This window comes from Platalea leucorodia (assembly GCF_965183815.1).
Source record: "Platalea leucorodia genome assembly, chromosome: 2".
In the NCBI taxonomy this organism is placed as follows: Eukaryota; Metazoa; Chordata; class Aves; order Pelecaniformes; family Threskiornithidae; genus Platalea; species Platalea leucorodia.
Window position 1 is genome coordinate 128,572,298 of NC_138824.1, and position 16,213 is coordinate 128,588,510.

Below are 16,213 nucleotides of genomic sequence, written 5' to 3' on the forward strand. Positions count from 1 at the left end.
AGGAAGAAATACATCGTTGGAGTGGGAACGTTGCCATTCTCAGCCTTTGGATGGCCTCCACTTCATGTTTGTCACGTGCAATTCCTATCTGTAAGGAACATGTGTCACTGCTGATGTGATGTGCCATGTCATAAAAGCTCTGGTGACATTTTGTGACCTCTTATAATCTAACAAAAGAGGTTTGCAACATATAAATGCCATCTGCCATGGCAAAGCAACTTCCCCTCTAATCACATATGCCTCTTGTGAAATGCTGCATCACTTCGAAAAAAATCAGCATATTAATGGAGGAAGCTTGTCATTTCACTCATTCCCAGATTCTTTACATAATTCATCTATTAACTTTTTTTTTTTGCTTATTAAGAACCCTGAGGGGTAGAATTTGCAGCAAATCCATGATAGCTTTAGGAGTTCCGTCTCATTAGAGCTGTATTTACTTTCTGATTTTTTGGTACTCTGAATTGGAACCATTCTCCCTATGATCTTAATCTTTTGCAAATACTCATGGGGTTCACAGATGGAAGCGTGAAAAGTCTCAGGAACATGTAACCGGACTTTTGGGGGGGTGTAAAAAGAGGAGAGTTTTCCTCATTAACCTGTGTTTGTTCATTTAGTCCATTATGGGGACTGAGATGTGCTAATTATTTTAAATTGATTCAACTTGTTTGCCAATTTGTCACAGCAATAGCCTCAGATGTGGGATAAGGAGACCAGACTTTGGCTTCAATTTTTGCCAGGCTGACAGCTTATATAATGTACAATTTTTGAATCAGGAGGGGCAATTTTTACAGCCTGAAAAAATAAGCAGAGTGTTTCATGCTTGGATGGGAGAGAAGAGCACTTCATCCACTTATCCTTTACTTTGCATATTGCTGTTGTTGGGTGCTCTAGCTTTTACACGTAGGTAAGACAAACTTTCTAAAGAGAGAGTTTATTGCAGGAAATGTGTACATATTAGAGGCCACATATACAACACGCTCGCGTTAATTTATGAGTAACAAGGAGCAAAAGCTACTTCAGACGGTGCCGAGGTAGAAAACTGCATCTCTACAGACTGTGGTGAGAGGCAACAGATCTACCTCCTGTCATAAACAGTGCTTTTGTGTGTTTTCCAAGAGGCGTGAAAGCATTGTCTAGCCCTCACAGCCATCAGTGAAGAAGTTAGGTCTGTTTTTATCGCTGTCTTACAGGCAGAGAAAGAGGTACACTGAAAAATGAAGTGACAAGACTTGCAAATCTGTGTAAGCAGCAAAACAAGATACCAGAAGCCCTGGCTTGCCAGCCTGTCTCATTACATTATGCCCGTGTGCCCTGGGCAAACCCCATTCTTTCGACTGTGTTCGTACATAGCATTGGCGATGTAGCAGGCTTCAGTACTGATTCTAATACTGATTTTTAGACATAAGCTTATCATTTCCCTGGTATGACCTATCCTCAGGCTCCCTATTAGTAAAAAGGTCTTGTCTTTTCTTCACTGGGGTATTGAGAGATGATGCTAGCTGTGTATAGGTGTCGCAGAATGGATAAATTAAAAAATCACACAGGGACAAGAGAAATCGAGACGCCTGTGAGCATCGCTCTGGATGCAAGCGTTCTGAGGAGGCAGAGGTACCTTCTCAGTCCAGCGCTCGCAAGGATAAGTCATTGCACTGTGCTGCTCCCCTCGTACTGGACCATATGGTAAGGTCCTACTGTGCGTCTGCTGCCCTGAAGGTCCTACTCGCAGGTGGAGCGATGAAACTGAAAAGCCTGCTGTGCAGGAGTTCAGTAGGTTTTTTGTAACTGCATTGCCATGCAACCGTCTCACTTGCCTTTATGTCTGACCTGTTTTTATAGATCCAGGTGAGGTCTGTAAAACGAGCTTATTCTTAATTGCCATTCGTACAATTCTTATCTTCCCATTCTTAATTTCATGAAGTTAATATGGGGGTTAGATGGGATAAATTTTTGTATTTGCTGCTCTGCAGTAATGACTATTTTGCATGTTTGGGCCCTGAAACAGAAGGAGCAGCCATCTTTCCATCTTTTTTTGCATCAGTTGCAGAGTGAAAATGGTTATACTAGCAGTTACTGCGGAGTGGTTGGTGCAGTGTAAAACTCCACCCTGCTTCATTGCGAAATTAGCCTGTTCGTGTGGCCTGGGAGAGACCAGTGCAAGCACCTGAAACAGACGATATTTGAACTCCTAGGAGTATATTGTGAAGCTTTTTATCACAGCCCAGTTGTAGCTGACATTTAAAATGCGCAGCAAGAAAGAGGGAGTGAGATTAGGAGATGTCTCAGTAGAGGTACTGCAGCCCATCTGGGCTTTTCAGAGCGAGAAGCTGTACCCAACTGGGTATCACTGGATGGCATCAAAATGCCTGCTTTGTTGTCTGCTGAAATAATAACCAGGTACACTGTGTGTGGGAAGGGGTTGTCACGGGGAGAAAAGCTATTTAGCATCAAGCTAAGAAAACAGCAAAGCGCTGCTGTTTAAAAGGCTGTATAAAGAGCTGGGCCTGTTGCTTTCCTTCCAATGCTTAGCAATTTTTTCATTTTAGGAACTTTCCGCTGTACTTTCTGTGAGACCGAAGTGGAAGAAGATGAGTCGGCGATGCCCAAAAAGGACGCAAGGACACTCGTGGCAAGATTTAATGAGCAGATTGAGCCCATCTATGCGCTGCTTCGTGAGACGGAAGATGTTAACTTAGCCTATGAAATCCTCGAGCCAGAACCCACAGAGATTCCTGCCCTGAAGCAGAGGTGGGAACACGCCTGCTCTTCTCTCGCTCCGCTGCTTCCTTGTAGTGCGTTCATCTGCTCTGTGAGGCTTTCCCAAACCTTGTGCAACCTCTGCCTGCATTGAGGACTGACTTGTTCAGCACCAACTATGCAAGCGACTGAAAGATTCCCCAAGGAATGTGTGGTTTACGAGGAGACAAAGGGCCGTAACCATTTTTTACTAACCAAGGCAGATGGCTAATCTTCTGGTCAGCCTCCCACATGTAGTTTTCCGTGGGGTGGGGTACTTGAATTACCTGCTGCTTGCTGTGCTGCAGCTGCTATGTATACCAAGCCCTTGCCCCAGTATTTAAGACATGCAAACTGCAGCTGTTTGGCAAAGCTCTGAAGGTGCCATCTACACTGTCTTCTTTCTCTCAAACCTTTCATCTATTTCTTTTGCTTCTACCCAGCTTTTGCGTTCTAGTTCAAAGACGTTACTTGTAATAAGGGTATTTTTTACTTCTGATTTTCTCCTACTTGTTACATACCTCTTCTTTTCAGGAGGAGACCATGTTGTAGTCAAAAACTCTTTAAAATGTTCCTACCCATGGGAAATGACACTTTCTTTCAGAACATTCCTAGCTGAACAAAAACAGATGATGTTTAAATAATGCAGAAAGATGTGGGGAGCTGTCAGTTTTGTCAGCTGTGGTGAAATGTGATGCACTTCTCTGTGTTTAAAAAAAATTAATTAAACACACGAGGTGTGGGGGGGAAATGTACCACGAGGGGAAGCATTGCCACAGTGCCTTGGGGTGCTTGGCTTTAGTTAATGGGAGAGCAAGCAGCATACTCTTTTTTTCTCTCAGGCTAACCTTGAGAGAGAATGTTCCTCATATATTCATGCTAGACAGTTTCTAATTAATATAATAAAAAATTCTTTGTCTATTCATAGTCTTTTTCTAGCCAAGAAGGTAGCTAATTTTCCTCATCATTCTGATAGAAAAACAGAAGCAATATAGAGACGGGAAGAGATTTTTCCAAGGTCACTCAACATGGCTTTGGTGATATGGGGAGTCTTTGAAGCCTTTATGCCCAAGCTGAATCACTAGCCTTTGCTTTAAAAACCTTTTTCTGTAGTTTGAGTAGTAGAACTGCGATAACCCCACCAAAAAGAGAGTAATTTCTCAGCCTTCCCCTTCTGGGCACAAGAAATTATCACAGCAGATTCCTGGTGCAGTCCCATGGTTAAATAGCGGCACCCACTTACTTGACTCTTAAATACTTAAAAAACATTGTAAATGATTAATTACTTTGTGCAAGGAATGACAAAATAAATAGGCGGCTTTTTAAATGCTTACTTGAACACAACTTGCTTCAGCACATACAATGATTTAATTATTTATTAACTCTTATTAATTCAAAGCAGCTAATTGCATGAAAGCGCTGCTGTGAGATTTTTTTTTTTTAAAGTGCCAAGCCCTGGGTTATTTATTCCCTCCGTTTTTATGGAGTCTTCAGTGTCTGAAATCATTTTCAAAACTGACATTTGCTGATTCTGAAACACACAGAAAAGGTCATGAAGGGCCTGCATCGTCTCTTTGCACCGACGCAGGCAACTTCATGTGTTTTCAGGAGAGTTACAGCTCTAAGCGACCACACTGACATTGTGTAACTGTCATTCACCTGCCGTGGGAAACTGGGCAGATCTTCATTTATATCTTTCTAGGAGGCCGTTAATTTTCTTAATCTTGGCAGGGCATGAATTAGCCCTACAGGTTTCAAAATAAACCCGCTTCACCTAAGCCCTTCTCTGTGGTTTTCTAAAACAGATGGATTTTAATGTCCCCTCCATTTTCTTACGTCAAAATTGCATGATTTTATATAACAAAAATCTTCACAGAATTAAATTTCTGCGGTCATGCCGTCAAGGACTACGGGTTGTCTGTTGTGAAGTTGGAGCTCTTAAGAGCAGCTAAGTGAAAAAGTGCTTTATTTCAAACACGGCACAAAAGGAGTTATCCCCATTATGCAAGACCTTTTCTTAATAGTCTGGGCAGGATTGAGATGAAAATTTCAAGTTGTTTCCCCATTGCACCGTGTGGTTTCTGTGGGCCATACCTCAGCTATGTCAAGGATTATTTATGTCGCCTTTAAAGGCAGCTAACGGCTCATTAAGGGATTTCCATCAAGGTAAAACAGATGGTAACAGAGCAAATGTAGCCACATCTGGGCCACTGAGCTGCCACAGTTCCTGGCTGCAGGATGGCCATGCAAAGTCTAGACCTAGGTGGGGAAAAAGCAGATCTTGGATCTAAGAGAGAGAGAGAGAGAGAGATTTAAGAGCGCACTCCCTTCATCTGCTCCGGACTGCCCATAAGGCAACGCGTGCATCTGGCCTTTTGCTGGTGCCTGATCCATGGTGTTGAATCCTGTACTTTGGAACAGGGTTGCTAAACAGTAAGATCTCTTCTGGCAGTAAGGAGTAGTCCCCCGGTCACGTAGTCGTGAGGGGCTGCTGACTTCTACCAACTCCTCCTGCTGAAGATGCAGTTCCACAAACAAAGAAGTAAATTGAGACGCGTTTGCAAAGCTCACCAGGGTCTGAAAGTAGACAGAAAGCGTCTAAGATGGTTCCACCTAAGTGTGGGACCTTGCAGTAGATGGCTTAAAGTAATTAGTACTGTAGGTGTCTCTTAGAGTTCTTACTTTCATTTTTGACATGTTCCTGACGTCATGGAATAAGTGTTTTGCTGCTAAATGATACCGCGTAGGAAAAAAAGTCCATTTCAGGCACACTTATGGGGACCTCTGTGCAAAAGTATTATTAGGCAGTTCCTGGCACTACTGAGTATTTAGCTGTCACGCTGCAGTTGTGGGGAGGGAGAGCTGCATTGTGTATCTTGTGAGGAAAGTGGATTACATAAAATCGTCAGGGAAACGCTAGTTAGAGATTTCTATTGTGTGGGAAGCAGAGCGGTGCTTTTCACAGAACACACGCCTGTCTTGGGGAGCTGAAGGGTACCAACACTTGAAATAACGCGTTGGGAAGAAGGTCTCCGTGTGGTTCCTTAGGTTATATAAGTAATACATGTGCATGAGTCTTCTCCCCCAAAACTGAAGGCTGCTGTGAAGCTCTCCTAGCAGGGCTGGCTGCAGGAGAGAACCGGTTAGTGTGCGGACACACGCTAACACGGATGCTGTGAAGTATTTTGCTAACAGACCCCAGCAAACTCACTATTGGGAGCCTGTGAGTAGCCCTCAATCCAAAGTGCGGCTGAACACACCAATATTTTTTACCCGGGGAAGAGAGATGATCACTGACCTGCATATTTTCCCCTCACTGTTTACCCCTAAAACTTCAGCAGAATTAGCTCACCAAGCAGCGGTTAAGTCCTTGCTGAATTAAAAAATTGCATGTTACTCAGGTCTTCTCCAGCTGCAACCTTATTTTAAGCTTCTCAGTTGGAGGAAAGGTTGTTGGGTAGATAGCAGTGGCTGAACCGTGCTCACTGACAACTTCTGTCAGCTCAGCTGGCAGCAGCGCAGGGACACTGTGAGTATCCCTGACGGATTTGCTCTGGACAAGAGGAGGAGTCCAGGCAGGTCTGTTATCTGGGAAAAGCCTTAGGTACCACTCTCAGTTAGATGACTGAAATTATATGGCTGAGGGTGGGCGCAGTCTGCAGTGGATCTGTTTCTCTGAGAAGATGAAATATGATTTTGAAGTAGAGGAACGGTCACGTTTGGCTTTCCCCACCCAGGCAGCAGTGAGTTTCCATTCAGCTGCTTTCCCTGATCAGTGCATGTGTAGCAGCACAGGCCAGAGAGAGTATTTTAGGCTTATTGCCACCTCTATGCAGAAAATGCTCCACCTGATGTCCTCTTTCCATCAGATCCAAGCAGGAATGTTTCTTTTCTCCATCAGTCTCCTGAGCTAGAAAGGAGCCTGGAGGAAAATGTGCTGGCTGCAGCTTCTCTCAGAAAAATAAAGGAGGGCTAGGCTTTGACTGCCATACCCTTCGCGTCAGTCATCGTCTGTCTTTCTCCAGCTTTTCCACGATGAAGACAGTTCTGTCTTCCCTCCTCCCACACACCACCACCGCACAAAGCCCTTTGCCCAGCCCTGCTCCTCTGGTTTGAAGGTGCCCTCTCGTCTCCTCTTCTGCCTGGGCTCCCCAGCCCTCCCGAGGCTGCGTCTGTGGATAGCACGGATCTCCTGTGTAACACGGGAGATGTGACTCACCACGGGCGCTGTCGCTCACAATTCAAGCAAAGGTTTGAACTGTGTTTTTCATGGGGAGTTAACTCCTTCAGAGTCCTGTGATTAATAATGGTTTACAGATCTGAGGATGCTGGGTCTCTGGGCCTGTCATCTGACTTGCTTAAATTTAGCGCTTTTTTTTAATGCAGTATAGGGTTGCTGTGAAAAAGCCAAAAAGAGACTTTTCCAAATACCAGACTGCTGTTCAGCTACATTTGCTGCTGTGACACTTATTTCAGGGTATTCTGAGATTTTATGTTTGTTTTTAGATGAGCGCATCAGCAGCTTTAGTGCTGTCTCCTCTTTTCAGTCTCTGTTGTGGAAGTTGCCGTGGCCTCCTGTAGGGTTTCCCATTAGAGACCCCCAAGTTCCCCAAACCAGCAAGCTGGCGTAGAAATTCTTGGCACCACATGTTAGAAATCAGAATGCAAGTTCTCGGTGCAGATTATGGGAGGTAACTAATCATAGCTTAAGTGTTGCAATGCTGGCTGAGAAAGGGCTTGTTCTGAGTGCTCTGTTTTTATCTCTTTGACTTTCATGTAGCAAGGAGCGTGCAGCTGGTACTGGTTCAGGGACAGCAGCTGGCCTTGCAGGTGGACACCATCGGGAAGCTTGGACTACAAAAGGACCATCATATGAGGACTTGTATACCCAGAACGTCGTCATCAGCATGGAGGACCAGGAGGATCTTAACCGGTCTGCGAGTGAAGGAAAGCCAGCCAGAGAGAGACCAATTTGGCTACGGGAGAGCACTGTGCAGGGGGCTTATGACCCCGATGAAATCAAAGATGGTAAGAAAATTCACAGAGCAGAAGTACTGCTCTGCTTATGTGATGCTCTTAGAGTGCTGTCAAAAATACGTTCCCCTGCGTATGTACAGCTGCTGCTCGCTGCACTCCAGATTTTGTCTGCTCCCCTCTGCTGTGCAAAGCACCTATGTGGAGGTAGATGTAAAAAATCCTGGTTTATTAGATCCAGGATTGAAATCTAGGTCAGTAAAGCTGAGTTACCCACAAAATTGTTTGTGCTTGTAAAATGTTAATTATCTGTTACGTCTTCCACCTTGAGGGTTTATTGCTTTTGGACAAAGGTCTTTCAGTCTCATCTAGAAAGCTGCCCCCCTAATAGGTCACTGCTGAAAAATAACATTTATTAACATTTGGTCACTCTGAAACCTACCAAATCTACCAACACTGGTTTTGTGCTCCCAGCCACCTTCTTGCCAATTGTTTTTCAAAATGTGTTTTATATGAATAATATGTCAGAAATAAAGCTGCGGGAAGTACAGTAGGAAGGTCTGTCACCACGGCAGGGGAATCTTTATTGTTTTCTGTTTGTTTCTCATTATGTTTACTTTTATTTTCATTCATGTTTGGGTCAGGTTGTCCATAGACAATAGTCAAGATGTTGTAACCACTAGTAGAAACACTCTGCCTTGGTAAGCGTGCTATTTAAACTTACACACTAAAAATATGAAATAGAAACCTTCTGTATTTTTACAAGAGTGAATCAATAGATGCAATCTTCCAAGTCATTTGAGGATTATAAAATGAAACTGTTGATGCCCTAGGAAGAGAAGATGGCAAAAGGGAACCGCATGTGTAAGCATGAGACCCTGGAACCAGTGCAATGCTCAGGAGAGGAGAGGAGTATGTAGGTGCAGCAGAAGTGAAGAAAATGGATGTGAAATAATGGTCAGAAGATATCTAATGATCTTGTTTGCGTGTAACGCCTTTCAAGCATACGGATCCCCAAACTTTTTCCAAATAGATTAAACAAAGTAAGGTGATTGAAACAACCTCCTCCTGCAGTCTGTAGCAGATGTCGTTATTACTCACCAGCCATGGTGAGTTCTCACCCCGTTTTTCTGCTAGACATTCAATTCACCTGTAGTTTTAAATTGGCTCCTTGAGATGACTTTTGGTGTACACAGCATAAATGTTTCTCCGATGGCACTGAAGGACATGGAGGGGGAGTATATCTCCTTACAGCACGATGGCGTTGCTGCCTAACCTCCACCACTACTGGAGACTGAATAGGGGACTTGTGGACATAGCCTGAAATTGCTGCTGTGACACATTTCTATACCTCTGGGATGACTTAAACAGGGAGGAAGGAAACTTGGGACTGTTGACAGAAAAGATTCACTGCTTGGAACTGTCAGGAACAGTTCCTGCAAGCAAGAGACAGCCCTGTTCCTGCGCCACAAAGTCAGACTTTGTGGAGCTACCCCAGGCTGTGGTCGCTTCACAGCTCTCAATGTGATGAGCTACGATATTATCTCACAGAGATGCTCTCCAATAGCCTCTTATGCTCCACAGTCCCAAGCAGCAAGCTGAGCACAAGGCTGCCAACACAACGCCTTCATTCTTCCTTTTCTTTCAAGAATTTTGCCAGTGCATTAATAATAGTAGTTGCAGCCATCGCACATTACTACAACTTCATTTACAATAAAAACATGAGTCCAATGAAGTTAGGGGTGGGTCTTTTGGCCTTTATTTTACCACAGAAATGGAGTGAGCACAGACTCCCCTGGCTTTTAGTGCTAAATGCAGAACTTATTTCCTTAGTTCACCTGTTTCTCAGCATTTTTTTTCATCTCAAGTTGAAAAAAGTAACCAGTGCATTTTTGACCAAGGGGGAAAGCTTGGGCGACGATTGCCTGGATGTGGTGCTGAAACCATGAGGGTCCAGGTCTTGGAAAAGCAGGCAAGTGGCATTCATGTATGAACGCAGAATGCCGTCACCTCAGCGCCAGCGATTGTTCATAGGCAGCGTCTTTAGGTGCCAGAGAGAGAGTTTGCCATGGGGAGCCTGTCCTACATTTTAGGCCTTGTTTTTACATAAGGTTCTCTGTATTTCATTTTTTTGTTCTGGGTTTTTTCTTTTTTTTCCATACTGCCTGTAGGTTTATTGGTGCTGGGTGGACTCACGGTCCTCTCATCAAATGTAGGATTAGGAGAAGTTTTCTGCCGAATGCCACTTTTTTAACAGATTTTTACCTTTTGAATCCATGAACTGCAGACACGCTGCCTACCCAAGCCATGTCAAACCCTCCCAGCTATTGTACAGCCAAGCTTACTGAAAGAGGAGCACAGGCCGTGTGTCTGTCGGCTGGGAAACTGCAGTCCCCTTCAAATAAGAGGTCCAGGTAGGGAGCCAGAGAGCCTGGCTGGGTTGTGTTTCAGCTTGGAGAGCAGGAGCTGTTTTAAGACAGCCTTCCACGCTGCACTGCACAGCTTGGCTGCAGGCTGTAAGCTGCATCTGCTTCACAAGATAGATCCTGCTCGCTACCACCGTGTTCCAGTAATGAGCTTTTCCCCTTCCTGGCTGGTAGGTGCACCTCTGAGCTTACCAGACACGGCTACTTTGAATGTTGTTTTATAACACATGGTTTCCACATACTCCCTGTCTGCCTGGATTCATCTGCTTCTCTGTCTTAATCCTTATAGATAGGGAGCTCAACAGGGCAGGGCCTGGTTTTGGGTCTGTGTTTATGGTCTGTGCTGGCAACACCCCACGGTCTCGGTCATCACGGTGAGTCCTCCAGGCTGTGGTCATACAACCTGGAAACAAAGGGACAAAAAGGAAACAGCCTGTGCTTGTTCACCTGTGAAACAGCACTGCGATACTTGGTGTATCTCTGACAAGTGTCATGATGAGGTGCACAGTCTGGGTATCGGAAAGCCCAGATTTCGGTCCCAAGGACTGCTTTCTGCTCCACAGTAAGGAAGCGCATCAGCCCAGCTGAGGGGCGCCTGAGTTGGACACCTCCGGGGAGGATCTTTTCCAGGTGTCTGCCCATCATGCGTTTGTTGTCTTCTCTTAACGATGTGCTCCTGGCCGCGGCTCCCAGCTGGGAGCCACGGTGACTCCAGGCCTCGCAGCTCCTAGGAAATGTTATGAGAAAAAAACAGCTCTGCTGTTATGAGAAAAAAACATAACTATCTCTGCCTTTTAAGGGAGAGAAGGGGCTGACGTAGAGAAAGGATGTGACTTGGCCAAGCGTGCTCAGTGGCAGTAACTAATAGGGGTCCCGAAAGCCTTCAGGGCCGTCACCCAGATCTCTGTGAGGAAACGATCATTCCCTTGTGTCTCTTTGCAGGGGGCCGGGATCTGGATGCCTTCCAGGAGCGTGAGGAGGGCCGGGCAGCTCTGGATGATAATGAGGAGGTGATGCGTGCCCTGCTTATCCACGAGAAGAAGACACCTTCTGCTTCAACAGTCACTGTTGGAGGTGCCGCTCCTCTCTCCGGTGCCAACGCTAGTGACTCCGAGAGCGAGACAAGCGAGTCGGAGGAGGAATCCCCTCCGCGCCCTCCCGCCACAGCCACCACAACATATGGGCTGGAGGATGAGGAGGAGGATGAAGAGTTTGAGGTGGTGGCAGAGGACCCCACCGTCACAGTGGCTGGGCGTCCGCACTCTTACAGCCAAGTGAGCCAGCGCCCTGAGCTGGTGGCCCAGATGACACCGGAAGAAAAAGAGGTTTACATAGCCATGGGGCGACGCATGTTTGAGGATATGTTTGATTAACTGCTTCCTGCCATGGCACTTTTTAAAAAGTGACTTTTTAATTCAGAGACTCCCTAGTAAAACAGAAGACTGAAGTGCATCTTTCCTCCCCTGTGCGCAGGGACACTGGGGCTCGGGACTGGTAATCTCAGGCATCTTGCCCACCAGAGAGGGGGAGCAGGAAGGCTGCGTGTGCCAAAACAGGCAGGGGAGGACAAGCCGCAGAAGTGAGCATGCTTGCAAGATAAAAATCTGCTTCAGGGTGCCCTGCACAGGCACTACTTTAACCTTGTCCAAGGCCCCAGCAGCTGCCTCCTCCCGATTGCTTTGGGCTGATTTTTGTTGCAGACCCCAGCGAAGTCCACATCCCTGCCCTCAGAGGACATAAGGGCTCTGTAGTCTGTTCAGAGCGCTCTGCAGAGGAGCGTGTCGGCCACGTTACAGCTGCCTGTGCTCAGTGAGGGGAAGGAGGGAAGCACTCGTCTGCTGGTGGCAAGCTTGGGCAGGGCTCGTAGCTGACCTCCTGCCAGCAGCCACTGGCCTCCGCAGTGGCTATTTCTAAGCGGGCCTGTAGGCAGCAACCTTTTCTTGCTCCCGTTTGCTCCTTACGAGGTCTCAACACCTCAAGGTCAGGTGTAACTCGAAGCACGCAGAGCGAAAGCCTTGGCAAACGCACACAGTCACTCTTTGTCAGTGTAATGAAAGCCCTCCACGGGTCTCAGCTGTCAGAGCGCTCTGACTTATCAGGATATACCTTCATTTTCCAGTATTGCTGCCTGGTGCTTCTGCCCAGCCCTGTCTGAACCCCAGTGTTGCAGGCGGTACGTAGTGGGCAGGGCTGCAGTCAGGCAGCGCCAGAGAAATAGCATAGCTAGTTTTTATTTGCAGTCACACCAGGGCTGTATCATTTTAAGAGGAATTATGCAATTTTGAATTCTGCTTTGGCACACTCTTTTCCCATAGAAGAACATTTATCGGTGCCTACAGAGCAATATCGTATTTTTGATGTTTTTCTCTTTCAATTGAAAATGTTGTTTTTTAAAATTGTTGTGTTTTCCTATCCAGTACTACAATAAAACAAAATGATAAAAGAATTTTGTGTTCCAGAGGGTAGGGGCAGTATTATGTGCTGTTCCATTTACAAGGGCAGCATGAATTTGCTGCTCACTGAGACTGTAAATCTGTTTTATACTAACTATGCTTTCTATGTTCTGCTAACCTTGTAATGCCTACTTTGTGGTTTTATTTTCAGCTTCCTGATATTTTGAATTTCCTCTTTTTTTTAAATAGTGTTTTAAATTTGCTTTTAAGTCATTTTAAAGAGGAATAAATAAACAGAAGCTTCTCCCCTTTGTCATCTTCCAGTTTGTCGTGTGCCTAGTTGGAAATGTTGATTGCTTATCATTTTGATTTACTTGATTCAAGAAAAAAAAAAAACAATTTGAGGCTCTCCTTTGAGGGAAGGGCTATTTGAAATCCCACTGCACATCGTTTCTCCTCCCAGAGCTTCCTTGAATGCCTCCTGGAATCTCCTGCACTTCCAGGTAGGATGTTTCATTACACTGGTACTGTGGGAGGCCCTTTTTGATCAGCTCTTCCATTCCTTTCCTCCTTCCTCGAGGGAAGCGTAGGCTGATGGTGGAGGTCTCACAGACATCGTATTGCTCGTTAAAATGGTACTCTTGTGTAGACACACTTCCAAGATGTGCTATCAAGCTTCTAGATATCAAGCCACAGAGCTGATGTCAGATTCAGTGATCAGCTAACAGAAAAAAAGTGCTGTACCAACTCTGTCTAGATTTAATCTGGTTGAATTCAAGGTTAGCACTGGAGAAAAGCAGGTAGATTTACAAGGAGCCAAAGACAGAAACGGAGAACTAACCCTGACTAGAGTACAACTACTCATGCTCGTAACTCACCAGTAGTTTATAACTGAGCTTTTAGCCTGCAAAATCAAGCTGTAGGTTTATTAAAGCTTAAGTGAAGAAATACTGGGTTTTACTATAAGAGCACTGATATTGCATCTATATCCAGCATAATCATCTATAAAGTAGTGGTTTTACTGAAACATACTTAATTGTGGTTTGCATGGGGGTTGTCACGTTTGTCATTCAGCAAGGCCTGTCCTGCACGTGAGGGAATCGGCGCGGTGGTTTGTAGGGCATGCCTCCGTCTCTCATCCACCGCCTGCAGCCCTCAGGAGGACTGGTGAGGTCAAGATACAGGAGCAGATGCCGTCATTGTCTCCTGCCCTCCCTAACCGCTTCTGGCTCTCGGAAAGGATGGCTGCTCTGCTCTCTTCCAGCCGGTTAGGGCTGTTGTCGAAGGACAGCTATACGCTGCTGCTGCCCTGTCATGACAAGCACTGCTTGAAAGAACAGGAGCACGTACAATCGATAGCGCCTTTTTTTTCTTTTTGTCCTGCAGTCGAAGCAGGGCTCTGCACACATGCCAGAAGAGGAAGACCGGCCGCTGCTGCAAGCGGAGCCAGCCACCGCCAGCAGGTTGGTGCTAATGCAAGGGATGAAGCCATCAATTCTGAGGAAGGCCCCAGCCATTTCCTCTGGCTGCTGGACCACATGTGCTGCATTAACGCTAACCTAATAACACCATGAGCGTGCTCGAGCGCTGAAGCCTTCCTGGGTGAATGCTCTGTCTCACCCCATTCAAACCAGTTTGTCTGTCTGCTTTCAGCCTAAAGTGCGTTTTGTCTGACGAGTGTGCTTGAGACCAGGCCACCGCAGCTCAGGCTGGAAAGAAAAACGCATTTCTCATGGTGCTCCTACTCCTCTCCCCAAAGGTCAGAGGTGCCGGGTGCCTGTCGCAGCCGTGCGAGAGCCGCCTCTGTCCCCGCTCCCATGGCAGGTCAGGGAAACCGCAGCACAGTGACACCCTCCATGGCCCAGCAGAGAGCAGGCCAGAGCAGATCGGTGAAGCTGCTGATGGAGGGGAAGATGGCTATCAACACTGGAAAACAGGAATCTTTTAATTTTTTCCACTACGCTCCTGAAAATTGGCTTCCTCCATCAAGGAATCCCTGTCCATCCAGCTCTTCTGTTCCTGTGTTGTTGCCTCCTTCAAACAGATCAAACAGAGGGTTGCTCTGTGAGGTTTGAGGGATTTGAAGACCCCCTGGAGGAAGGGCGGAAAACCAGCATCACCTCCTCCCTGACACGTCTGAGGAGCCCTGCCTCGGGGACGCCTGCAGCGCCAGGGCACGCTGTGTGCCTGGGTCCCTGTCTCCCGCTGCGCCCCGTAGGAGGAGAGAGAAAGTTGTCTCGGGAATCAAATGCATGACAAAGCCTTCAGGGCAATGGGAAGTTTAGGAGCAGGTGGAGGGACGTGAGGCCTGAAAGCAGTGGGGCAAGCCAGCGAGCTGTCCAGTATGCTCTTCTGGGTGGGTCGCGGAGGAGAGGCAGCAGCAGCCCCGTTCCTCTGCCCTGGTATGCATCGGCGTAAAGAAGTGAGGCGGTGGGCTCGGTTCCTTGGAGGAGGGGGGTGTCACGCAGCGCTGCAAAAAATCGCTCTGGGCTGCTCCAGGACTGGTATTGCTGTGTGCCTTTGGAAGCCCTGGGCAAGGTAACCGTGTCCCTGGCTGGTTCACAGGAGGCTTTGGAGTATTGATCTAAGCATGGAGAGCCAAGGATCCCTAAGCATCACGATACACTCCAGTTTGAAGTGTATTGACCATGAGTCAACACAGCCTCTTCTCCAGGAGCGCGGGAGCCGAGGCTGAGGAGTAGCTTCTGTCTGCTGAGCTGCTTCCAGAATAATGATCAATATTTATAAAGTCCAAGGAGATCATCACTCAAACAGTCTTGACAGGAGACGTAGCCAGATGCTTGACGCTGTTTAAGATGTGATTGCAGAGCATCATGGAGAGGCTGCTGCCTAAAAGGAGCGGCAGCCCAAAGCGTGGGGAATGATGTCCGACTGCTGCTGCTCCTGGAAAGCTGCCTGCCTGCCTGCCTGCCTGCCTGCTCCCTCCTAGCAGAGAGCAGAGCACCGGCAGCGCCCGGCTGTCCGGGACTACAACCCCATCACTCTCGATGGCAGAGCTATTTTCTCTCTCTTTCAAAGTTAGCCAGGGACATCTGGGCTTTTGCCTGTTTGGGATACCTAAATGAGCTGCCAGAAGGTGGTTTCTTATTTACCAGCATTAATTAGATTAAGAGAGAGAATGAACCTAATTTATATTTAAACAAAAATCAGATTTTGGAAGTGCCTGCTGTATCATTAAAAAACATATTAAGGACAGTGAGTATTTGTGCAACCGTCCTGGAAGCAGCAGACAGAGAGTCTCTGAACAAGATACTTTAAATATAATAGGTATTTTTGCTCAAAATATGTTTCTGACCTAAATATAATTTAATTTACATCCCTTTGAACAGTTTGATGCTAATGAACCAGCCAGGGATGGCAGAGAGGAGGCTGGGCCAGCCGCATCGGAAGCGACTCGGCTCCACTGCAGTGCATTAGCGACCGTGCCTGCGCTTCACCCCGGCTGCACGCAGCGACGAATGCGCAAATCCCGCCGAGAGCTGGCCACGGCAGCAGGAGGAAGCCTCGGGCTGCTCAGCCAGAGAAACAGGCAAGGATCCAGCCTGAAAATTAAGGCTGATCAAATATTGTTCCACGAGCATTAATGTCTGTATACAAAAAAAAAGGTATGTCTGGCAAGGAGGAAAAAATCACATTTCATACAGATGTGATTAAAGCCCTGACATA

At 46.6% G+C, this 16,213-nt stretch overlaps 1 protein-coding gene across 4 annotated transcripts in view; it reads left to right on the forward strand.

The window, feature by feature from the left end:
• The window catches only part of GTF2E1 (general transcription factor IIE subunit 1), a 55,267-nt gene extending 42,438 nt beyond the window's left edge, over positions 1–12,829 (forward strand). For all 4 annotated transcript variants that reach the window (XM_082338033.1, XM_082338035.1, XM_082338034.1 and 1 more), the window contains 3 exons: positions 2,544–2,745; positions 7,514–7,761; positions 11,076–12,829. In XM_082338033.1, the coding sequence (XP_082194159.1) occupies positions 2,544–2,745; positions 7,514–7,761; positions 11,076–11,506 (881 nt within the window). In that variant the 3' untranslated portion in view covers positions 11,507–12,829. The remainder of the gene's footprint in view (positions 1–2,543; positions 2,746–7,513; positions 7,762–11,075) is intronic.
• Positions 12,830–16,213: the final 3,384 nt, after the last annotated feature.